The sequence below is a fragment of the Rhipicephalus microplus genome, unplaced genomic scaffold, assembly GCF_043290135.1.
Source record: "Rhipicephalus microplus isolate Deutch F79 unplaced genomic scaffold, USDA_Rmic scaffold_14, whole genome shotgun sequence".
In the NCBI taxonomy this organism is placed as follows: domain Eukaryota; kingdom Metazoa; phylum Arthropoda; class Arachnida; order Ixodida; family Ixodidae; genus Rhipicephalus; species Rhipicephalus microplus.
The window spans coordinates 35,243,710-35,270,574 of NW_027464587.1; the positions used below are offsets into that span (position 1 = coordinate 35,243,710).

The following is a 26,865-nucleotide window of genomic DNA, read 5'->3' on the forward strand; positions in this document are numbered from 1 at the left end:
TTTTATAGTTCAACAACGCACAGAAGAAATCTCTCACCGGAACCACCTTGGAGGTCGAAAATTTCCCACCGGCACCACCTTGCAGGTCAAAGCGTAAGACTGGTTACATATTACGACGGGACGCGGGACGAACGGGTGCCGCTATAAGGAGCTTCGCCCCGAAAAGCCGCGAGCAGGTGGGTGCACCCGCTCCGCGAACCTCGAGAATCTCACGGCACCGACAATATGGACAGTGTGCCGCTGCTTGCTGCTCGATCGCGCCGACGGGCGGGACGCTGTGTCGGCATACTTCCCGCTAGTGTGCGCGTACCTTTCCCGGCGGTTGGGGTTGCGAGGGTTAGCGAAGCCAATAGCGTTCGCGAATGGTGACGTCCACACCGACTAGTCGTGAGCCAGGGAAGCCGAACACAAGCGTTGCTAGTGGAAGACCAGTGACACCGACGAAATGTGAGTCAAGAACACCGATCGCGTTCGAGAATACAGGCGGTCCGCGGGTAACACCGAGGAGACGCGAGCCAAGGAAGCCGAGTGCAAGCGTCTTCAATGTGTCCTACCTCCCATGTCTTTGCGTTTCAAACTAGCGTCCGCTCGAGTAAACTCTATACCGAGTTTAGCTTCAAGCCGCTCTTTTGACACTCGCATCGACACCCGTTTCAACAGGTTCAACGCCGTGCCCACCGCTGCTGCTTCACATCCCATCAGGGTTCCCTTTGTGGAGAGAGAGAGAGAGAGAAAGGTAGACTTTATTGATTTCTGGCAGATTGCTGGACTGGGCTCTAACCAGGAGATAACTGAGAGACCATGTCTCCCGGCAGCTTTTTTGTCCTGCTGGATCACCCATAGTTGCATGTCCAGGCCAGAACTTAGCAGCGCGGTCCACCAAGGCTCCCAAGGTTTTCATTGAAAGCCGCGACCCCAGAGTTTCTGACTAATGCTGGACATTCCCATAGGATATGGTCTAGAAGGGCTCTGGGGGTAGTCCTTAGGTTTTTTTAGCTGCTCAAAAATTGCCCTCACGATCCAATCTTCGACATGGATTTCCTATCGACGCATTCTGCCTTGATCGATTGTGCCGTGGGTACTCTTTGCCTAACTTCTTCTTCCGGATTCTCGCCGCAAACTCCGAGCATCTTCTGCACCACTGACTTTTTCTGGTTCCTACCTAAAGCACTCAAATTTGTTGAAGACCAAGAAAAAACTACGTTTGTTACTCCCGACGGCCTATATCAGTTCAAGTTCATGCCCTTTTGGCTACGCAGCACCCCAGCTCGGTTAGAGCGCATGATTGACTCTTTGTACAAGGGCTCAAATGGTCAGCATGTCTTGGTTACCTGGACGATGTCCTTTTATATAATAATAATAATAATAATAATGATAATAATAATAATAATAATAATAATAATAATAATAATAATAAAACATAGTTCATTTCAACATGTTACATCACAAAATTCGCATCATTTGAGACCCATCTTCAGCGTTTGTCAGCTATTCTCCATATCTTCAGCACCGCTGGCTTTCAATTAAATTCGTCGAAGTGTCACATCGGAAGCAGGCAGATTACAGTGTTGGGCTACCTTGTCGACGCATCAGGCGTGCAGCCGGACCCTGAGAAAATTGGTGCAGTATAAAGATATACGTGACATTTACGCGGGGTACTACTCAAGCTGCCGCTTTTTCTCACCTCATCACACTCGTGATGACTACTTATATTGGCTCGCTTTGAGCCATCCGCTTCAACAGAAGTACTATCCGATGCTTGTGTTCATGGTATCGGAGCCGTCCTAACCCAACGCCAACGGGAATACGACCGAGTAATCGCCTACGCTAGCCGCCTGCTCACAGCTGCTGAAAGCAACTATTCCATTACAGAGCTTGAGTGTCTTGTTGTTGTTTGGGCAGTAAAGTTCCGTCCATATTCATATGGCACAAATTTCTCTAATAACTGACCATTATGTTGTGCTATGTTGGCTTTCATCACTGAAGGATCCTACTGGCAGGCTCGGGCGCTGGGCTCTGCTACTGCAAGTGTATACCTACATGGTAATGTACAAGTCGGAAAGCCTACACCGAGACGCAAACTGCCTGCCCCGCTACCCTGTCGATGAATCGAGCACCATCTCACACCGACACAGACCTTTGTGTCTTTTCCGTTTCGCAAATGACACGCATCGATGACGAGCAACGCCGTGATGCATCTTTGCGTGCTATCTCCGAGCGGCTCGAATCACCATCCTCCGATAAGTCCCATCGCTCATTCGTCTTCTACAATGGTGTAATATACCACCAATGTTCTGAGCTGGATGGAACGGCCCTGCTACTTGTCATTCTGAAACACTTTCGCTCGGCAGCTCTACATAAACTTCGTGATCTTCGGACTGCGTCCGACATTGCGGCTTGTGAGAAATCTTCTGATGCTGTGGCTCGTGAGATCTTCCAACGTTGCGGCTTGTGAGCAATGCCAGCGCCGCAAAACACCATCGACGATTTCCGCCGTACGTCTTCAACCAGTAGACATTCTGTCAGAGCCATTCTTCCACGTTGGCTAGGACCTACAGCCTACTTGGCTCTTTCCCCTTGTCTTCCTTTGACAACAGGTAGATAGCTCTGGCCACCGACTACTCCAAGCGTTACGCCGCCATCACAAGAACTCTTCCAACAAGCTGCGCCACGGGTGTCGCCTACTTCCTCCTACAAAACATGATATTGCAAGCTGTAGCTCCGCGCCAGCTGCTTACAGACCATGGCTATGGTGGCTAATTCTAGGCACCATACCATAAGCGCACCTTTTAGGGGCGAAGCTCCTTAAAGTGACACCCGTTCGTCCCTCGTCGTAGTAGGTAACATGTCTTACGCTTTGACCTGCAACGTGGTGCCGGTGGGAGATTTCTCCTGGGCGTTGTTGAACAAAAAAAAATTCGCAGCGTGCGCGTTAACTAAAAGCAGAATTCTGTCTCTCATTCCACATTAGCAGCCATTGGCATGTACATTGAGCACTGTCTGACAAAAAAGAGTTGCTACGTTATACTCGCCGGACGTAACCTCCTTGGTTTTAGAAAGGTTTAGCGAGCGTTCAGCCACAGTTCCATGAATACAGTGAACTAGTATATACCATGAACTCGATGTCGTTAAAGGTGGGAAGAAGACACGAAGCGTAAGCCGTAAGAAAGCGTGCGTGTGCCACCTCTCGTTTAGTCCTTGGAATGTCCGCTGGATGGCGGTGCTTCTACATGCGGAATATATGATGAAAAGATGCGAGATGGTGGTTTTTGGATTGTTGACTAGATAGACGAATGGACACACAGACACATGCATGGACGGACGAACGGATGGCTGCACGGACGGATGGACGCATGGACGGACGCAGGGACGGACACACGGGTGGACATGCGGACACACGAACAGACGCACGCACGGACAGGCAGATGAACGCATGGATGGTCCCACAGACGGACGCATGGACGGACGGAAGCAAAAACGAATGGATGGACGGACGCTTCACCCCACTCTCCATCATTCACCCGTGAATATGCTGCCATTTTTTATCAATGGTCATAGTCGACATCATGCAGCCCTGTGAAACGAGGCACAAGCTTACTACGTCATACTATGCGTAGACCAATGGACTCATGGTGCGTCTGAACCGGACTCTTAGAGGCACGGTTGCTAAGTATGTTTCTTGCAAACACTCCGGCTCGGATCCTACTTTACCATATGTCACATTTGCCTACAATTCTTCGTGCCATGACACGGTCAGTTTCTCTCCATTTTTTCTGTTGTTTTATCGAGACGCAACAATGCCTCTAGGCACCATCGTCGCGTCCCCTGCAGTACCATCCAGCGAATAAGCCAATGGACGCTATCATTCGGGTAGCTCACGCACGCGAAATCACCCGTATATACTTGCCTTCTGACCGCTCAAGAGAAGCAACGAGGTTTGTATGGTCAACAAAACCACGACGTACATTTTTCGCCCGGTTCTTTGGTTCTGCTATGGTCTTCGACTCATCAAGTTGGCTTGTCGGAAAAACTACTTTCTTGCTACACAGGTCCATACCGAATTCTTCATGCAGTTAGTTACTCATGCGACATATAAAATCGGCTCTGTCACCTCATCGCCTTTATCTGCCCCACAGGCTACCTATATTGTACATGTGGCGCGCTTGAAGCTTTACCATTCTCTCAGTGACGTTGACTTATATATGCGCTGAGAGGGCGCTTCTTTCACCGGGGATTATGCTGTTGTTGTTCACCTATTGATAGTGGCGCATAACCACTATGGGGGATTGGCCAAGAATCGAGTGGTTTTAAAAATTACTGTTCAGATTTGGAATAATCGAGGTATAACAGAAAGATTACCGATAGCCTAGGAAAGTGTGGTGCTTAATGTAATGCATACAAATATTTACATAAACGAACTTATCCTTAGAACAAAGCAATATCCTGATTTCATACGTATATAATTATGTGGACATGTTAGGATAATGAAACTGGTTATATGTCAACCAATTAGTTTCATCAATATAGTCCCGGAAGGCCACGCATACTGTCGCATTAGAGAAACCTGAAATAGAAGCTCCAAAAGACAAAACGACAAGCACAGATAAGTCCATACCGATACCACGTAGAGGTATTTCTAAACGGGATTTTCGTAATGTGTTAAACCGCCTGCAGGTCAAAATATTCCGCCATATCCACGAAGTGAATGATGATGAGTGGGCGAAGCTCCGGAGGTAAACCTGGTAAACCATGAATCCTCTGTACATTTTGCCCACTCGATTTTATTACATCGCTCCCCCTAGCGTACGTCGCCGCACTAAATCGAACGATTGCCTTCAACCAATGACACGCGTCATATGTGACATCATTCCTATTTTATAAGATCTCGCGTCTTTCATCAACTACAAGTACCGCTTTCTAGTTTATAACATCTGGCATCTTTTCATCATCAGCTACAAGTACCAACATCTAGTAAACACTACAAGAACTAAACGAGAGGTGGCTACATACAGGAGACGGTACCGCCATCTAGTGAACACTGCAAGAACTAAACTAGAGGTGGCTACATACAGGGGACGGTACCGCCATCTAGTGAACACTGCAAGAACTAAACTAGAGGTGGCTACATACAGGCTACAGGGGACGCACAGCCCACGCCCTAAGGAGCTTCGCCCCTAAAAGAAATGATCTATTGTTTCCAGTTCATCGCAGAACGCGCACAGAGGCGAAGGTGCCTGAGCATACCTGTGTTTACAGAAATTTAGATTTGCTACTTGCATGCATATCCGCATTCTGTGCAGCGACGTGCATGTGCGCCCGACGAAGAGGAAGAAGGTATGTCTGCGCTTGCCCGCGGCTTAACCAGTGACGCTGCAACTGATGCCTATAGTATATTTCCTATAGAGCGTCGTCGACCCTCTCTTCTCAATTTACTTCTTCAAATAAAGCGGACAACAAATGGGTCATCTGCATTATTATTAGTTACAATTGATAAAAGTGAATAGGAGCAGGATACTGATTTGCACCAGCTTGAGAAAGCGCGGGTCAAATAAGGTCGGTGAACACTCAAGATTACCCGTGCGTAGCTGCAGTCAATTGGGGCCTTTCCTCGTGAACCTGTTGGGTACACTCTCTGACAGCCATTCTTTGAATGGACGCGCGAGCACATAGGTCGACAGAGGAACTTCTGAGAAAAAGAGGAGAACAGTTGGCACTTCTTTCAGGACGTCTTCAGTTACATATGAGTTTCTTTAGGCAAGAACGGTGACTCTCTTGTGGTTTCGCTATACTCTTTTCGGACAGGCGTCTCATACACATGAAAATTGAGGTGTCTCTTTCAAGGGAGATACGTGGAAAGGCAGCACTCTCTTAAAACCGTTGCAACTATTCTTTTGCTGTTGTTTTTTTTTCTTAGAATGTACGACGATATTATTATTGCTAGTTTCTTCGCCGTAGTGCACGAAACGAAACACAGACGTATCAAGGCACGAGACATCATACAGGTATTTTATTACAGCGAAAGGTGTTATGAGATTACAACACGGGTCACGTGCGGCATCGAAGCTGTCCACTGACGCTGGTATCCGAAACCACTATAGAACAAAACAAGAAAAAAAAACACCAGGTCTGCGTGGAAGGCGCAGCACAGTCACAGCAAAAGCTAGAAGAGTGGCCTTTTAAAGCCTTTGCTAAACAATTCTTGGGCATCTGCTGCAAGCACACTTACTTGATACCCACTACGGCGTTAACAATAAAAACTTTTGGTTAGTAGGCCGGCAGTCGTTAAGCTATTCTCCGTCATTCTTTTTAGAGGCTTGGTATGAAGAATTTGCACTAACGTCTCATGTAGGCATGCATCTAGTGTAGCCCACCACTCTGAAGTCGTCGACAATTTGCGACTTGAGATGGTGAGAATAGTTTAACGTCCCTAAAGCACCACATAATTGTGAAACATGTCATCGTGGAAGTGTCCGGACCATCTGGTGTGCATATAGACAGAAGTCTAGCAGTTTGCATTCATAGAAATGAGGCCGGTATTCAACTCACGGCAATCGGGTCAGCATTCGAGTGCCGTAACCAACCGATCGAGAATATGCTGAGCTCAGAAACAAACAAAGCGCAAGTTCCGCTGCCTGCTTTTCATTGGCTCAGCCTGTGGTCACGTGCGTGCACCCTCAAAACACGTGGAACGGCAAAGTGTGCGTCACCCAATCTGATCACCCGCGATATCATATCTGCGCCAGAATTTCGTGTATCTGTGCTGCACTTTCGCAAGACTCTTATCAATGCCTTTGTGCGTGCGACAGCGCTTCTCGAGCAGAGTGTTCGTGCATGCATGGTTCATTGCGCAAACTCTGCGGATGACTTTGCGAGATTTCAAATTTATTTCTACGATCGTGAAATCTTGCTGTCGTAATAGAAGCAACGGCGTCAAAGTCTTGGTAGCGATAACGGCACCACTCGTTGGAGTCCGATCCGCGCAACTAAGCTGAAAGTGCACTTCTCAAAGCAGCTCGGTCAAGTAGTCTGTAAAACCGCTTCTTCCGCGTCAGCCTCTTTATCAGTGCAATGCGTTTTCGCGAACACAAGCAGCACTAGGCTCTTACAGACAGAGCGAGCCCCTCGATCAGTTGGTTGCTCTTTTCTGGGTGGGTATGGTAGGGTTAACCCCAAAAATGTCAAATTTGCAACTTTGACACTAAAAAAACGTCAGGCCAACGCGGAGGTCACAACACAGTAACAGCGAAAACTGAAATGCAGCCTTTCAGAGCCTTTTCCAAACATTCATTGGGTAACTGCTGCAAGGTACACTGAATAAGTGAACCCACTTTGAAATTTGGGAGTGGGAATAGAAAAGATAGGCAACCTAGGTATAGAAAGTGTGTCACTTGTTATTCAGTGGAATTTTTGTGAGCTCGTAATTTTTATAGGAATACATGCAGCCATTTTTATACGCTAAACATATTCCGTTAGAACGGACGTATAACATTCAGCACTATACCTCCATAAGCACATTGATTGCACAATGGAAAGAGTGAAGGGCGCTTGAGCTTCACCTCAAAAGTAGAACTCAATAGCGTAATCGGCCCCCGTTCCCGTCACGCCATCTGAATCGGTAGGCTCGGTGGACACCTCAACCATGCCGCGGGGAAGGGACGCGTTACTTTACACATTCCATGCTATTCAGCTGTGATCGCTGCAAGAATAGTTTATTGGGACCTTGAACCCCCCATATCAATCAATCAAGATTAGTTACGAAGAATATCAGAAAGCTCAGCTAGTTGCTCAGTGTTCATTCCGAAGGGCAAACATGAAAAGTGTCAGTGCACCCTTAAGAACACAAGATGATCGGAATGTCCAGAGCCCTGCACTATGGCGTGCCTCATACTCATACCTCATATTGGCACGTAGAATCGAAATTAATATTATTAGTTTGTTCTTATAATCATCAATAGAACTAGTAATAGTATTATTACAGCACAAGACACCTTGCAAAGGGCCCATTCTTCATTTTTTTTTGTAAATATTCGCAGTACTTACTGAGACACCGTAAGGCAACACCCTAACATACGCAACACCTCACTTTGTTGATGCTTGGCCGTATGATAAAAATTAAATATATTTGAACAATTGCGATTTTGCAAAGCATACATCTTGGCGCCTGGCGTGATTGTAGTCAGAATGGTCGGGGTACGTAGCGGCTCGAGTCACGATTTTTATTCTTCGCTTCCATCGAGACCCTTCATTCATTAACCTTGCCGGTACGACATTTTTTGCGGCAAGAGCTCATAACCTTTCACGTGAAGATTTGCAAAGTCTGCTGTGGCTGGCCCTGGCTTGATGTAGACTGTAATGCACTTGTGCCACTTGTCCTCATGCCATGGCCAGTGTGGCCCGGGTATATGTCACACATCCATGGCGCAAATACTTCAGTGACAGGCGATCGCATTGTGCGTCTCATGACAGTACTCTTGGCTTGCCATGGAAACTTGGTACTTGCCATGTTAAGCAGACAACCTCGAGAGCATACAGACGAAAGCGGCTAGCTAGCTAGATAGCTAGCTAGATAGCTAGCCAGATAGATAGATAGATAGATAGATAGATAGATAGATAGATAGATAGATAGATAGATAGATAGATAGATAGATAGATAGATAGATAGATAGATAGATAGATAGATAGATAGATAGATAGACAGACAGACAGACAGACAGACAGACAGACAGACAGACAGACAGACAGACAGACAGACAGACAGACAGACAGACAGACAGACAGATAGATAGATAGATAGATAGATAGATAGATAGATAGATAGATAGATAGATAGATAGATAGATAGATAGATAGATAGATAGATAGATAGATAGATAGATAGATAGATAGATAGATAGATAGATAGATAGATAGATAGGAAGAAACGGTGATAGTGCAACTGACTTGCAACTCCAGCATTCCCGTTGGAACATTGCTGGTTAAAGTTTACATGTATTCACAAATGCAATCATTTATTCATTCCACTACGGGTACTTTACCAAGGGACGTTTCAGTTTATGAAATAATTTCTTACCCATGAAGGTGCTGGAGGCTCATAAAAAGCATTGACAGAAAAAACACAAGCCATTTTCACGGTCTATACACTACGAAAAAGTTCGATCAGCTGTGTAACTGTGGAGACACCTTGCCGAAATCTATGCCAATGGGGTGTTGCTCATTCTTCTTTTCCGAGGTGTATGGTTATGTACCTTAAGATTACGTGCTCCAAAAGTTTACAGACTGTGCACGTTTGTGAAATACATGTCTAGTAACACGGGTCTTTTACTCACAAATCTTGTTACGATTTACTTCTTTATTAACCTATTTACGATGCATAAAGCTGGGCGAGCAAGATGAGGCCAGTTCAGCAACAACCAAAACAGACTTCGTCTTTTTTTCTTTCATGCAGCCGTGTTGTGGTGGATGTTATGTAATAACATGTAGTCTGTAAAAATTTAAAGCACATCATCTTAAAGCGCATGAACAAACACCCTGAAAAATACGAAAAGCTAACACCACCAATACAAATAAAACACGTCTTCAATTTAAAACGGGGTTCATTATTTGACATTTGTTAGATTGTTTTCCTATTGGGGGGATTGATTCATTGAATAATCTTGACGAGCACTTCGCCAGCTACCCAGCGTATCTGCAAAGAAATACTTTGATGAGGTCGGGATGGTTTCTTTCAGTGTAAACCTAGTAGCAGGAACGCCGTTATTCAAAGCGACTCTAGAGGCTTCATTGTAGACGGGACTGTTTGTGGCGTTGGGCCATCATTCTCCGTGAAGACGGACCAGATGTAGTCGTTAAGCAAGTTAGCAGTGTAATATTTTTTTCTGCATATTTTGATATTCGTAGCAATTTTTTGGAAAAATGCTGTACCAGAACTTCGCGGGAGCTTATTGAAAACGTGTCTCAGTGTAAGGGGTCTCAAAGGCGTGTAACTGCGTGCGAAGTAAAACTCTTTATGGCTTAAATTTATCTTTCATGCATTGTATATCAGCGCTCAGAATGCTCTGTGGGAAATTTAACGGGTTAGTTCCTCGGTAGTTTTTTTCTTGACGTTGATCATATATAACGTCATGCGCTATCTACGATATACACTTACCGAGTTTACATATTAGAATATAATTACGAATAATGCAAGTAACAGTATACCAATGTTCGTATTTATGTTATTGGAAGTTCAACAAAGTATTTGTTATCATCACTTAGGTAATCAAGCAAACCAGTATCATTATCCTCATTGAAGTAAGCGACAAGTTGCTGGGGAGTAACAGTGTCATAAGGCATTGTGATGCAAAATGCGGACTTGTGACAAAAAATGCCATGTAGTGAACTTATTATGGCTAATTCGCTCCTCAGGTCATGGCTCAATAACAATAAGTCTAATATGGGCAGCTGAATTCCTGTACACGTGAAGGTTACTATTTGTATAAAGTCCAACATTGACATCACTTGAAATAACAAAATTGCTCGGACTGAATGACGCAGCCTTCTTCCGTTCAAGAGCGTTAAACCACCTGCGAATAATAATCTGAATGAAGAGGTGTGCAACTGCGTGCAACCGGTGCGTATTGAGGTATGTGTAGATATGCGTCGATATTTTTCGCCCACGACTACAATGCACGATTCTTAAATTAGCTCACAAAAGGTAATCTCAACTCCCACAACATTAGGTAATAATAAAAACAAAATATGTTCCTAAGTAACAAAGACCCCACTCAAAGCTGTGGTGCGAAATAATTAGTTTTAGTCACTTGTATACTTGTTTTCGTAGTGCAAAAAAGAAAATCCAGACAAAGATGCGAGTAAGGAACACATACAAAACAGAGAAGGTAAACAACAACCAATGTTTTCACCTAAAAACAACTGAAAAAGCCAGAAAATCGTCAGACACGAGCACATACGCGCCATCACACTTCGAGATGCTCACTTATACCTGCAGTTTCACTGGTTACCACCCTCACTTGTTATCAGCTGCAGCTTCGCGTGTTACCAAGTGTCAGCCAGCACCGCCAGAAACCATGACGACGAGTCCGGAAATGATATGTAACAGATGGATCCCTTTACAGGGGAAGGTTACTACTTGTATAAGGTGGAACAGTAACATAGATAACACATTTGCACTGCGTCAATGACGCAGCCTAGTGAAATATTAGGTGGGATAAAATAACTAGGATGTGTCGGTATCTCATACATGCGTGAGATACGGCAAAGTAGTTGGGTGAGTTAGTAGGTTATTTTTTTAGATTAAGTGGCACCCTTTTTTACATGAACAACAGGATCAAGGAGAACACGACACCGTTGTCTATCTAAGAAAGTGCGCTACCTAACCTTAGTCACCAACTAGCCCAAGCTCGCAACCTTATTGGTAGCTTCTCCCATTCTCCTTCTCTTTATCTTCATGTATTTTATCGCAGTCACGTATTAATACACCAGTTAGCGCTCACACAGCCCTCTCGATTACCTCTTCTATTCTGCTGCGCAGGATGTCATGGATACAGTGGGTTTCATTATTTACCAATGAAAGCTGCGTGCTGTTGCTAGTAATATAATCTGGGGGTTTTTCATCCAAAAGGCAAGATGCGATTATCAGGAACGCCGTCCAAGCGGATGGCTTCAGAAATTCCAATCATATAGTATTTTTAACATGCATCGCACAGTAAAAAGACCTCTACTATTTCGGCCTTCAGGCCAGCGGCTCAACTCCATAGCCACCAATCCATCAGAACCTATGAAACTTGTCTGCTAGGACTGCAGAGCTAGAATCGCTCCTAATGCGATGCGAGTGTTGACGCCAAGCTGGATGGTGCTCAGACTGTGCACGCGCCAGCAAACACTCCAAAATATCAGCACGTGGCCGATTGTCGGCGGAAAGTGTTCCTCGAGGAGAAGGACGGGACGACCCCCAAGCAACGGTAATCTTTGGTACTAAAGGTCATTCAGGACAGCAGTCAATAGCAAACAACAAAAGATGCCCATGAGTGAAAGTGCATGGTAAACAGCCGCTTATCGACGAGGCCAGTTAGCGCTGTGATGGGGCGAAATCTTGAAGGCGTCTTGTCCACACGGCGAACTTGCTCACTTTAAGACAAAAAATGGTCGTATGCTTCCGCCCGTACACAAAAGTTTATTTGGAGAGCAAAGACGCGTGGTTGTTTTGGCTCGTAGGTCCTCCATGATGCTTGAAGGTAGAACGCAAAGAGTGGTCAAAAGACGGGTGCGTGTCTTTTGCCTTCTGTCAATCACTTCTTTGCGCTTTACGTTTAAAAGGAACCGCACCCAAATCTCACCCATCGAGTCTTACATTAAACAATGTTAACGCAGCACGCCTCCGCTTATCAGAGGCTGTTTGCCGTGCTCCGAAAGGTCTAAGGTAGTAAGGAGGGCGATCGCGGCACTGTGTTTGGAGTCAGCGCAGGTGAGATCGTGCTCGCACGAAAGGTTAGAAAGCTTCCTTGCTCAGATTGGAACACTAAAGGCAGCTGGGTTCCTGCAGTCTGTGCTGGCGGCAGTGGCTGAAACCTTCCTTAGGAAGCTAAACGGGGTGCTCGCGGAAACCGCAGCTCAAAGACTCATTCATTGAGTGTGAGAATTAAGCAGATAGTGACGCTATTTACACCGGCTGCCCCACAACCTGAAAAATGTTGCCAACCACCACGGAGTTGGCATGGTTTTTTTCTGCACGTAGGAAGCTTTCGAGGGTTGTGCTCACGAATTTAGAGCGGTGAAGAGCGCGCTAACTTGTGTACCAAGAAGCACGCCAGCCCAGTGGTGAAATGCGATGTGGACGTGGTGTGGGAGATACCACTTTCTTGTGTGGGTCAGACAAACCACCGATGAAACGAATGCGCGCGTGAGCACCAGCTGTCGATCAAAAATGATGGAATGGATAGTTTGACTGCTCACTGCGCAGCCTGTAGATGCGACGAACGATTTCCACAGATTAAGATACCAGGGCATCAAAAAAATACGTGTGCTCTTGAGGTTTTGGAAACGTTCTTCATTAACATGAAAAGTTATAGCTGTGTAAGTGAGGCCTTGGCATCCCTGTACTATGCAGAAGGGTCCTTTTTGATAAATAAGAGGCATTAGCACGTGATGTTTCTGCGCACATTTGCGCAGCTATGTTTCGTTTCCCTGCTTAACCGACGCTCTATAGTCTATAATACAGTTGGTATTTGGCGCCCTATCTGTTTATTGTTTTTTCTTGGGGCTGTTCTTTTTCTATATTAGCGCACTTCTTTCTGCAAGCAATCAGCCAAATAGCCCCACAAGTTCTCCAGTATCTGAATCGGCCTGTGGGACTGCGAAAACCTGCTCTCACTCACACAACACTGGACCATGCCGTATCGTTCCCTAGGTGACTGATGTCCCCTACGAGATCTTGCGAACCGACCCAACAACATCATCGTCAGCTTCGAGTTACACCGTTCACGTGGCTCGGCTCAAGTCTTGTTACCCCCCTTCGACTTCATCTGCGTAGATTAACACCAATACGGGGCTGCTAACCGCCGGCGGGAGTTATGACACATAACAGCCGCCACAGCATGGCTGCTTGAAAGAAAGAGAAAAACCCACGTTGTTTTGGGTTGTGGCTGAACTCGCACCATCGTCTTGTTCACCCAACACTGTGCATCGTAACTAGGTTATAAAACGAGCAACTCGTAACAATATATATATATATATATATATATATATATATATATATATATATATATATATATATATATATATATATATATATATATATATATATATATATATACCTAAGGGCTCGTTTTTTTCGTTTTTCGACACAATATTATGAGATATAACAGACAATATCGCCAAGGAATGTAAGGAAGAAGTTAATAGAACCAATGTAATGTAAATAAGAAGAAAGAAAAATGGGTGAAAAAATAAGTTGCCGTGAGCAGGAATCGAACCTACGATCTTCGAATAACGCGTTCGATGCTCCAGCTGGAATGGATAGAGCACTTTTCTTTCTTCTTATTCAGATTAAATTGGTTCTAATAACTTCCCGTGTACAATCCTTGGCAATACTGTCTGTTAGATCCCATATATATATATATATATATATATATATATATATATATATATATATATATATATATATGCATATATATATATAGTCTAGTAGATCTTCCGTGAGCGGTCACAACGTGGTTTATATATATATATATATATATATATATATATATATATATATATATATATATATATATATATATATATATATATATATATATATATATATATATATATATATATATATATATATTTATATACATACATACATACATATACGGTGGCTACGATGTATCACGATTCACCCTTCGTAAAGTGAAACATTAATTAATGTGTTACGTATTTGTAATTTGTAGTCTCTTTGTTTCACGAAGACTTTTACTGATATTAATTTACAGTATCATACACTGTTAAAGAGACACTAAAATGAGCACCGTTCACATTGCCGGCCCTGTAGTAGCAAGTAGACCAGAAAAGAATGTTTACGCATGAAACCAGCCAGTTGAAAGGAGCCAGAACGGCCAATCACCCGAATATTTAACAATAGTATGAAGTTGGTCGTGTTGGTAAGACATAGCTAATGACGTAGTGCGTGAAATATGTGAGATACAGGTCAACGGAAAGGACGAAGGGCAGTGCTTACTTCCAACAAAATTTGTTACTTCCAACAAAATTCTGTTAGAAGTTTCTTTTGTTTTTTCCCTTGTCCTGTGTCTCAGATATTTTACGCACTACGTTATTATTAATCAAAAGAAGCCCCGAGTAAATCTGAGTAACAACGCAAGAGAGTGACATACAAATGTGCTGTGCGCGCAAGTGCTTTCTTTAGCAGTAGACTGAACTTTACACCCCTCGATGCTGATATAACTATCATTGGTTTGTTTATGTTGCACGTTAGTGAGCTTCTGTTGGTATTACAGAAGTATTGAGTAGCGCTTTACGCGTCGCAATGATGTACCCTGCATGTTTTCGTAGCAGTGCGCGTTCTTTCAAGCTGTACTGCCCCACATCTGTATACAAAATGGGTGGGTCCTGCACGCTAACTGCACTGAATCCGCAAACCGGGAAAAGGCGTTTTTCTTATTCGGCAGTGAAGCGGTTCGAGCCAGCCCTGAAAGCTTTGTTGAGAACACACCTGTGCCAGAACTCTCACATTCATGAACGGTAATCCCCCCTCTCCAGAAAGCTAAGACGAAACCCACTAGCCCCCGCATGTTCACTAAAGGTGAAGAAGGCAACAGTGGACCGGCAAGCACAAATTAAGATTTCTGGACGCAAGTAGCCTGTCCTTAAGAAAAGCTTTATAAATCGTAAGAATTAAACCACCGCAGTGCCAAACGCGTGGACGGATGTTTCAATTTTTTTTAGGCATCCGTATGGTATGTTTGAGCGGTCGTACAAAGGCAGAACACTAGGGAACGGTAAAGGCAACGACGGCTGCGAAAACACCCCGAAGCGATGGAAGCAGTATACACGAACGACTACGTTCCCGTATATCCACGGCAGGTGCTTTCCTTGAGCGCAAGTGTCTGGGCCTGGAGTTTGGACATCCGTGTCACGCATGTCATGGCTTGCGGTTAAAATCGAACCTCTCAGCGCAGAGAAGCAACCAAGAAGCAATCTGATAACACCTAGCAAAAGCCCAAGAAAGGCCTGAGAAACCTAGATACAAACTAGCATCCCCTATCAAAAGCCTAGCAGTCACTCCGAATGACCCAACGTCCCAGTTTAAAACACTGCGCCATGCAAGCTTCCCCATATTTCTAGTGGCAATATTTACGCGTTTAAGCAAATCACTTTAAATCGCATCTGATCTTTCTGACCAATTTTGTCTTTTGTACGCTGTCCAGTCACTTATCAATTCATTCAAAATGAACGCGTTTTTCTTTTTCGCAGGTCCTGTAGAACGCAGCAAAACCTGCTCACGGCACTGCACTGGTAAGAAATACATGTTTCTCCTCAGAGCTCTCCTGCGCAATGCTTCAATCACAGAAATTCTCTAGAGCTATACACCTGACGTACTCGAAAGTATTTCGTCAATTTATGCAGAAATACCTACCTCATGTAATCATTAGAAGTAATACGGAATGCTCTTCTCATGGCTCCTCAGCCACTTCTTGTGGCTAAGGAGCCACAAAAACTCGGCGCATCTCCAGGTTTTGGTAAAGAAGTTCAGGATTGCCACAGTAAGGGCCCTTTCATATTTTTTGTCTTACAGCGAAAGCTGTACACGGCTAGGGGCAACGAAAAACCGTTTGGCAGTGGTGTCATGAATGGTCTCCGTTGGCTGTCTTATTCATCAGTGACGTCATTCGCAGTGTAGTACCCCAACGCGCGCGGGTGTCGTTGGCCGTCCATCGCGTCGCGCCGAACACGCGCGAGTTTCTCCCCGAACCTTCCACCTAGTTACGCCACTCACAACTCTATATGTGTGCCCATAGTGGAAACGGGAGAGAGCTCACATTCGTCGGGCCGATGGTGCAAACAGGGCACAATAACAGTCGCGGGAGTCCGAGTGACGGCAGCAAGTGCGCACCGATGATACAGCAGCCTTCCGAGCCGCGCTAAATCGCGAAAGAGAATGCAAGCGTCGGTGGCGGACGGATCCTGCAAACCACACCACTGAGTTAGCTCGTGGTGTGAAATGCTCGAAACAACGCTGTGCCGTTGCAGCCATGACCTCGTCAAGTGATGAATGCAGGAGCGCGTTCGCCGGGGCGAACGCTCACTTTCGGCTGGGACTTCCCCAGCGGCTTATTGTTTTCGACTGCGACACTCGCTCGCTGGATTTCGTGCCGACCGGTTGTGCCCCCGCGATCTCCGACGACAGCGCAGCTCTGGCCGACTGCCTCGCCCTACGCCATCTCCTGACGCCGACAACAGCTCTCGCCGAGTGGTGCCGCGTCCTCAAACTCCTACGACCATGTCCATCTTTCATATCTTCTCCTCACTTCCGTATGTGGTCTTTCTGTCCCTGCACCACTATCTATTTCTATACCTTTATACCTCCGTATCCTTTGAATCCCTCCTTATCCCCATCCCTCGTGAGCTACTGTTGAGGTGCCGCACTGCGATGCATACAGTGACGGGGCTCACTTTTTTTCACTTTTCACTCTTTTAAGAATCACTTCCCCCCTGTAACCGCTTGCGGTTGTAGAACAACCAATGTGATTAACGCATTGCGAAACGCATTTATATCTGGTCATTGCACTGCTCCATGACCGTGACCTTGCGAGGCACAATTTGCGGCACGTGAAATAAACAATGTGGTAAACCCAAAGCAAATGTGTGTCTAACATCATTAAGATGAATCAAAATGTAACCAATAATTGTGAAAAACTTCAGTGCCACGTCACGTTCAACCAAGTGCTAAACACAGGGGCCGCACGTTTAAACTATTACTGGTTAACTATTTATACAGATTGCTTGGGTGGTGATTATTAATGGCTCATCTAGGACAGTGAACACGCAATAAGTCATATCACTGCAGCAAATTGGCTATGATAGCAATACTGCGTAATGCGTAATTTCAACTAGGCCATTTACGCATGCTGACCATCCTGTATATAAGGCAAAGAAACTGAGGTAAACGCGCAGTATGCCTGTGCTGGCTTAAAATGCTTCTCCGAACACCTTAATTTTTTTTCTTTGCAGCAGTGGCCTGTATATGGTTGCATTAAACATTATTGACAAAAACTGCAGATCCCACGTACAGTAGGAATCGATGCTTGGCGAAGCACGAATGGAAAAGGTTGATATATCATCTTAAAATCAGCCCAACGTTACGAGGTAGAGCTATATGATGCCGTACATGACTTCTCTATCATGATTAATATGTTTGGATGTGTCGTTTACCTTCGTCATCTATTCATGTCCCGTGACAACAAATTTAGTAAAAGGGGACCTAGCGAAACGACCGTCAGCCCGATATGAGCGTGGCATGTTGTCATGTTCTTGCAAGACACGCGTGTCAGGATTATCATGTTTGCACCAGTCATATACTTTAGTCATTCATTGACATCATTTAACACCAAATATGGTATATGTGGAGCTAGCAAAACGGCCGCGAGCGTATCATGAAGGGCCGAATATACTCCAATGTAGCGTTGACGCACGCGCACGCTGGGCACAGCGACGCTACGTTAGCAAAGCGCGAGCACTCTATAGTCTGACGCCAGGCGCAACCGGCACGACCAGCGTCCGTCGGCGGGGCCCAACGGCAACCGGTGCGAAATGCGACATGCTGCATTTCGCACCATTGCGTTACCCAGGCAACACTACGTATCCCTCTTTTCGTAACGGAGAACGGCGGACACGCTGAAACGCGCATGCGTCAAAGCAACGCAGCACGGCGCGCGCCTGCGAGTACATGGCAGGACCGGTGCCAGGCGTCGCAACGCCGATGCGACCCGTTAAAATGAACGCCGACGAGCACGCGCACTGCGTCATGCTGAAATGTATTGGCGCCTTGACTGTAGCATGTAGTCATATTCGCGCATGACACGCATCTCATGATTATCATGTTTGCACCAGTCACATACCTTCGTCATTCATTGACGTCACGTAATACCAAATTTGGCATGTTTGAAGCTATGAAACGGCCGCAGCGCATCATGAGCGTGTTATGTAGCCGCGCTGATACATGACACGCATCTCATGATTATCATGTTTGCACCTTTGTCATCCATTCACGTACCGTAATATCAAATTTGGTACACCTGAAGCTAGCGGTACGGCCGCGGGCGCACCATGAGCATGTTATCTAGACATGTTACAAGACACGCATCTCATGATTACCATGTTTGCACCAGTCACATACCTGCGTCATCCATTCACGTCACGTAATACCGAATTTGGCATATGTAATGCTAGCGAGACGAAGCTAGTGAGACGACTGCGAGCGCATTATGAGCGTGGCGTGTAGTCATGACTAATGACTTACACGACACGCATGTCATGATTCCCTCGTTAGGGTTTGTCGCTTGTGTTCGCCATGCAATCATGTCATACCATACCAGTTTTACAACATGCCATGTGAGCGAAACCACCGCAAGAGCTGCAGGAATATGACATCTAAATCATGACATTCATGACATCCATGTCATAATTTTTATGTTATGACTAATCAACTACGTTCTCTTTACAGTCATGTGTTGCCATACCCAGTTTGGTATTGATACCATTATCGAAACGGCCAGGAGAGCTAAATGTCGTAGGCCGCTAGATAGATAGATAGATAGATAGATAGATAGATAGATAGATAGATAGATAGATAGATAGATAGATAGATAGATAGATAGATAGATAGATAGATAGATAGATAGATAGATAGATAGATAGATAGACAGACAGACAGACAGACAGACAGACAGACAGACAGACAGACAGATACGCGCGGAGTCGCTGAAGTTTGCTAAGAAATTATTCGCGTTTGATAACTGGTTGACAATCGCAGAAAGCTGCGTGGTGCGCAGTGCATTGATTTGATTTTAGGGGCTCCTGTCATATAACTCACCGCCGAAAGACCACTCGTGCGCCACTCTGTTTGCAATCAACAACCGGAGAAGTCGTGTGTGACGGCGCATTGCATTGGCGCCCGCTGTGCACTAAACAGCGTTTACGAATCGATGTCCTTGCAGGGTCGCCTGTCCTTCTGATGCTCCTCACTTCCCTTCATGCTCTCTTGTGATGTTTGACAGTTGCTGAGGCAGTTGGTTCATAATATCCAATACATTATAGCACAAAATTGGGCGATGCAAAGAAAGGACACAGGTGCATCTCTACTCTGCATCTGTGTCCCCTCTTCGTCTAAAATTTCACGCTATCCAATTTCGAAAAAAAAAAAAACATGTTTCGCCTGGACACGAAACGCACGAACAAAGGCTCAAAATCTGTGCTCTCGCACAAAGTAGAGCATCCTGTTTTGGAAAGAAAAAGATCACATGTGAAGTGTTTTAATGCAGTTCCTATCTAACGATGGCAAAATTTCTTCAACGCCGCAGAAGGCCGCAAGCTTTCCTACCAACCGGGCACGACGTACGTATACGACTATGTATCGACGACCGAGACAGCAGTGCAAGGCACCACTTCTCAGAAGGTGGCTGTTCACATGTCCGGCCAGGTTGAAGTCGAACCCCTGGGATCGTGTGACTTCTTGCTACAGGTGAGCAACATTGTCAGCTAACGTTATCAACCAGCAGAAGAGGAAAAAAGCCTCAAAAAAGTCTTCGTGAGATAATTAACCACACAGCGTATTCTAGAAAGCATGGAAATGCAAGCGAAACTCATAGTACCGAGTGAGAATCAGTGTGAATTGCATCAGTCACGCTAGTCCACACGAAGTCTTTGTGTTCCGCTGCGTAGGCCACGACAACGTTGCATATCCTTCCCGAAATGGCAATATCAACATCTTCCTCTTTCCATCCATATTGTCGCATTTAGATTCTTTACATTCGAGGTTTGCTTAGTGTCGATGATCCGTCGTGAAAGTGGATATGCATTTTTCGCGTTTATTTCAAGGTTGCAAGCAACATCTTTAATTATTAGGGTTTAACATCCCACACTCACGATATAATTAAGACATACGCTAGAGTTGGGTTGTCCGGAAATTAAGAACCCTCAGGATTTTAACGCGCTTCAAAATTTAGACACACGGGCCTTAACTATTTTCTTCTCGAACGAAAACGTGGCTGTGGCGGCCTGCATTCAATCCTGCCACCTTAGGGTCAGCAGTATACTATCGTAACCGCTAGATGACTGTGGCGGGTTTTATCTTTCAAGGCTGTTTACCGTGACGCAGGTTCGGGGCTTCAGCCTGGAGGAAGAAGACCCCGCACGACCTGGACAGCGGAGACCATCTCCGAGCATGGCGGAACTGAGGGATGTGCTGGAACGCTATCCGCTGCGCTTCTCGTACCAGGACGGGCGCGTGGACAACCTCTGCCCCGCGCTGGGTGAGACACCGAGGGCTTTGAACATCAAAAAGGCCATCCTGTCGCTGCTCCAGAACAGCATGAAGGAGCTGGAAGTCAGCGAGGACGTGACTGAGGTGAGCGCTTAGGTGTGAAAGTGCAACGGCTAACCAGCTGAAGGCCGCGGAGAGAGAGCAGAACTAAGGATGAGCGCGTTCTTCTCTGTCAGACAGTCCTATGGGCTAATGGCGAACAAGGCAGAAGCAGCAATAACAGTTGAGACTTGACGTTATTCTCGATGTCGTTGTAGCCACCGTTACATCAGACTCAGTAAGTTCCTCGGCGGGTGCAATAGTACCAAGTCTTCGGGTAGGTGCAATAGTTCCACTGACATGAATAATTCGGCCACTGCTGAACATTTATATGATCAGCATCAAGAAGCCCATTATCATGGATAGTGTTCTTCTCTTCGTGGACGTGTGAAAGCTATCAACCTTCGTCAAGTCTTGGTTCGTAAATTTGAAAGGTTGAACAGCACGACGGATGACGACGTATGTACCAGTGCTGAACCTGGTTTGTGGCCCCACTGTTCGTCTGTCTTTCGTTCATCGTGCACCTGGCAGATGTCGCACGCAGACCAAAGCCCTCATTCCCAGGATTTCGGGACACCTGTTCGTGGCGCCATCTCACGGCTGCAGCAATGCCTTAACTGAATAGGATGTAGCTAAAAAATAAATAGTACCAAATGAAAAAGGCCAATTATCGAAGACGAATATACGCAGAAGTATTAAGCATTCAAGTGAAACTGTAGTATCACATTACAAAGCATGTAGTTTCCTAGGAAAATTAAACACAGCCCATTGCAAATATAAGGGGAACATTGATATGCAAGGTTTAACGTCCCAAAACCACCATATGATTATGAGAGACGCCGTAGTGGAGGGCTCCGGAAATTTCGACCACCTGGGGTTCTTTAACGTGCACCCAAATCTGAGCACACGGACCTACACCATTTCCGCCTCCATCGGAAATGCAGCCGCCGCAGCCGGGATTCGAACCCGCGACCTGCGGGTCAGTAGCCGAGTACCTTAGCCACTAGAACACTGCGGCGGGGCTATAAGGGGAACAATAAACATACATAATACACATACGGAGCTCGATGCTGTAGCTGAACGAGAAGGGTGATGGTCTCTGCTGCACATTACCAAAAATCATTTTTCAATCAGACATTATTTTTTTGTCCAAGACTACCGCTGTCAGCAATGAAAGATGTTGCTAGTTCCACATGTCCCGAAATCCTGGTTATGCCTGAATTGAATCGTGGCGCATTTCGCTTTGTTTTCATAAAACACTTCTTTTTTTGTAGCTTGACATCGCTGGCAGGTGCCCCACGATCTACGAGACGCTGCCAAAGGGATGGTCCTCAATGAGCATTCGCCGTATCAAGGACTTGTCTCAGTGCAAAGAACGCGAGAGTGCCATCACTGCGCTGCAGGCATCGTCAATGGATCACGTAAGACCGCATCGCAAACACTTCGATGAGACTCCATGCGTTAACTCATTAGCAGTGTGCCGTCACATCACGAAATATTGCGTAAGAGCGCAGCATATCGGTCATTAGGACTCGTATGCGCAAAAAAAAATGCGAATGATGCTCCTAATCTTCGAATTACTACTTCGCGTGCATCTGTAGGTTTCATTTGTCAATGCTTTCTTGCAAAAGTATTCACGAGAACATTGGCCACACTCAATAACTGGAAGGCTCACGGCGCTATTACTATAGGTGGTGTATTCTTCTAGTCCCACATCGCTTACAGGTTCCTTTGTAAGAAGTGTCAGGATGGAAACACAGCTTCTAAATATGGAAGAGTGCTAACAAATGTGGACGAGAAAGGGACAAACGCTAACTTTAATCTGTTTTTTTTTTCATTTTTAAAACTAAACAGCAAACTATAGTCTTACACAAAAGGTCCAATCGTTGCACATGAATACCTGCCGCGTTAAGAGAGGCCAATCAACTGAAATTCATTCGTTTAAACACAGGGCCATACTTATTGGCGGCACTTTTTTATATCGGACATTTTTTTAGTGGTTCAATTGCGTTTGTATATGTTGTCTCCTGGCAGTGGATACGAGAATTGCGTTATTCACGAGGAGTTCTTAGTGAATGCCGATTGCTTTAAAATTGATCTTGTCTAATTTAATTAAAATAGGCACAACATCTACTCAGCTTCCATTCGAAAGTATACTTTTTGAATTATAATTCAGTCGAGAATAAGAAACTCGTGGCAATTAGTGCACAAACGAACACCGTAAAGCCCTAACTTTATGTACGTGTTACAACGCATCACCTTGTGGCTTGTAGAATCGGCACCGCGCGCTCTTTCCGTAGAAAAAGTACTCGCAATTTCACGTAATGCGCTGATTCTACACGTGACGCGCTGGCGCGTTTTAACACGTATTGGTGGTTATGGCTCGATGGTGCTCATTTGCTACCAATGGCAACAAAATTATTACTCTCGACTGAAACATCCATTCAAGGAGTACAGTTTCCAATGAAAACCTAAACAATGCGGGGCCTATTTAATAAAATTGAGCAAGATCATAAATCGGTATGACACGAAAGTAGAAGTATCTCCCAGATGTAGTCCTTATTGTGTAGTTACTGTGAGTGTTTGTAAAATATCTATTGTTTGATAGCTATATAGCACCTTTTCGCGTAGATGCACCCATCTTTACACCCAGCGGCACATCTTCATCTCGATTACTAACACCCATGATCATGATTTAGCGTTGTGGTAATTGAACTCTTTAACCTATACGTCGACACGGCGTATCCAGAATGGCGCTCAAAGATGACACCAGCAAGCACGTAATAAACACAGCCAATGTGCAATTCTTCAAAGCGCCATAAATAAAGGAAGCAAATGGCGGAACGCGCTCCCGAGTGATGCGGTAACCTAATCATGTTTTCATGCATACACGACCCCACCGTGCTTTAGCAACACAGGGGATTCGTAGCTTTAGCCGCAAACGCGTGCACGCGTTCTGGGTCCCGCTGGCCTCCGTTTAGCTCATGAAAAGCACCGCATTCGCCCATATGCATCACTGCCTTTCTGCAGCGCTTACTGCTGAAATTATATAGATCGGTGCTATCGCACTCGTAGCAGTCGGCGGCGAAACACCGTCGGTGGCTCTGGAAGCTGCCCTACTCCGACAACAAGCAGTCGCATGCTAACACGAAGCGAAAGGCAAAGAACATATGTAGAATGACACATAACTGCTTCCAGGTCGACTCACCAATGCCAGCGTGGCCAGCGTTTGTTGATGCTATGAAGACGTTTTAACCATGACCTCCTAGATTAGCGCACCATATCCAACGCCATCTTTTAACTCTGCCATCGAAGAATTGTTCTCAATCAGTGCTACTAAGTGTCATGCCACATTACTTCTTTTCAATGCGTGCACACCGCGGCACCAGCCCGCGTCACCCTCAAAGAGCACCCTACGAGAGAGAATGTGTGAGAGATATAAGGTGTGTTTGTAAGGAGGCTTGCTACTGCGTTGACAGCTAAGTCTATATAGCACCGGGCGCTTTCCACCACGAGCCATTAATCCAAAAGTGAGACACATGGCGGCGTGTTTTTGAAGGCTTTTTTTTTCTTTCTCAATAGGCATCATTCTTTCTACAACGTCATATCCGTGACATAAATGCGTCACTGAAGTCGTGGTTGAAGCCAGCATAAAATTCTATCGTGTTAATAAAACACGCTTGGTAATACAACGCAGCGCGGTTGCCTGAAACATTATCTTGGGTACAACACGTTTTTCTCAATGCCTAAACACGGGCGCGTAGCATATCGCGGTTGCAGAACCAGGAGCCAACTTGCCTGCTGCGTTTTATCGCAGAACCTGAGGTCGGCGCCCGTGGTCAAGGGTCGCCAAGAGTGCAAGCAGGTGTTCCAGAATGGCCTCGTTGACAGCGTTGAGTGCAAGGAGTCACACGTGGTGCGTCCCTTCTCCAAGAGTGATAATGGCGCTCGCACTGACGTCACGCAGAGACTAAACCTGCGCAGTCAGCGGAGGTCGCAAGCACGCCGCCCAGGTGAGCTTTTATGTGCAGAGTCACGGCGGGTCATGTTAGTTGCACGCATCTATGTTTTACGTCCTGAAACCACGATACATGTGCTGGTGGGAAAATGTGCACCAACTAGCTTCATTTGCCATCTTGCTGAACGAAGAGACCAAACACCGAAGGAAGTTGAAAATGATAAGTGTTGTGTGCAAGTCCGTTCGGACTAATAACGCGACCTATATGAACATGCATACCCTTGTATGTTGTTGCGTGGCAATAACACTAACGAGGTACTGATAAAAAGTTCCTGATTTTCATGATTAGAATTTTGAAGCATGTGGCACAGTGTACGTTGAGTGTAGTGTGCATGATTGTGTTGCGCTCCGCTCAATGTTGGTCACTACTGTGTAAAACCTAAATATTTTTGTGCGTTGTACTTTTGGTTAGATTTGCTTTTTATCTTCATCGCGATTTGTATGGTTTGTATGGTGTAGTTTTGATTTCCGATGGAGGCGGAAATGTTGTAGGCCCGTGTACTCAGATTTGGGTGCACGTTAAAGAACCCCAGGTGGTCAAAATTCCCGGAGCCCTCCACTACGGCGTCTCTCATAATCAAATGGTGGTTTTGGGACGTTAAACCCAACAAATCAATCAATCAATGGTGTAGTTTTGTTTAAAGCTGCCAGATGCATTGTCTGTTTTGATTCACTGTGTATTGCTTGCGTCTTTGAACAATGTGTGAAGAGTATTTCAGTACTCCACCCTGTATCGGCATCTGGCTAACAGTGTAAATAAATGAATTAATAAATAAATAAATATAATTTCGAGGGACGCCGTAGTAGAGGGCTCCGAAAGGTTCGACAATCCGCAATCCGGTGTTCCCTAACGTGCACTGACGCGGACCTGGGGCATTTTACCTTTAAAGAAATGCGATCACTGTGGAATCTCAGAATAGTGGTGCAATATTTTTATGAAATTTACTTGTATTATATAACTTAACTCAGCACTAACGCAACTATCAAGATAGTGTCCGATAATAAAGTTGCACAGTATCGCGATAGTATATTTTGAGTATCCGTTTACCGGCATCGAGATAAGCTAGAAGACGTATTTAGATTTGGGGAGGGGGAATCTTGTACAATTGATCGATTATATCATGATTTCATGTAAGACACGATCGTCTCGTTCATTCTTTTATCCGAAAGGAGTTTACGGATTAGAAAGGGCAAAAAAAAAAACGACCCTTTGGTCAACCAAAGGCGTGAGTTTGGTCGGCAACAGGCGAAGGGTGGCGAGGGGTTTCCATCGCGCACAGGATGGCCCTAGAAGAAAAGTACCCGACACCGCTGACGACAGGACCACGGAGCCAGAATTGTCGGCTTTTGCCGCCGAAACTGGCCGACTCAGCAGGTGTAGCTAGCCACTTGCTCATAGCCATGCCCTGTATATCTGTATTCCACATTACACGCCTAGGTATTCCTTGCAAGCACTCCTACCCAGAACATAGAACATTATTGCTTGTATATCTGTATTCCACAATACATTGATTGATTTGATTTATTTGTGGGGTTTAACGTCCCAAAACCACCATATGATTATGAGAGACGCCGTAGTGGAGGGCTCCGGAAATTTTGACCACCTGGGGTTCTTTAACGTGCACCCAAATCTGAGCACACGGGCCTCGACATTTCCGCCTCCATCGGAAATGCAGCCGCCGCAGCCGGGATATGAACCCGCGACCTGCGGGTCAGCAGCCGAGTACCTTAGCCACTAGACCACCGCGGCGGGGCGTATTCCACAATACAC

The 26,865-nt window shown here is 45.4% G+C and overlaps 1 protein-coding gene across 1 annotated transcript in view; it reads left to right on the forward strand.

Moving 5' to 3' along the window:
- LOC119181110 (uncharacterized) overlaps positions 1-26,865 on the forward strand; it is a 165,457-nt gene that overhangs the window by 19,672 nt on the left and 118,920 nt on the right. Inside the window, exons 2-6 of the mRNA XM_037432291.2 lie at positions 15,970-16,011; positions 20,076-20,236; positions 20,873-21,121; positions 22,351-22,497; positions 24,894-25,089. Of these exons, the coding sequence (XP_037288188.2) occupies positions 15,970-16,011; positions 20,076-20,236; positions 20,873-21,121; positions 22,351-22,497; positions 24,894-25,089 (795 nt within the window). The remainder of the gene's footprint in view (positions 1-15,969; positions 16,012-20,075; positions 20,237-20,872; positions 21,122-22,350; positions 22,498-24,893; positions 25,090-26,865) is intronic.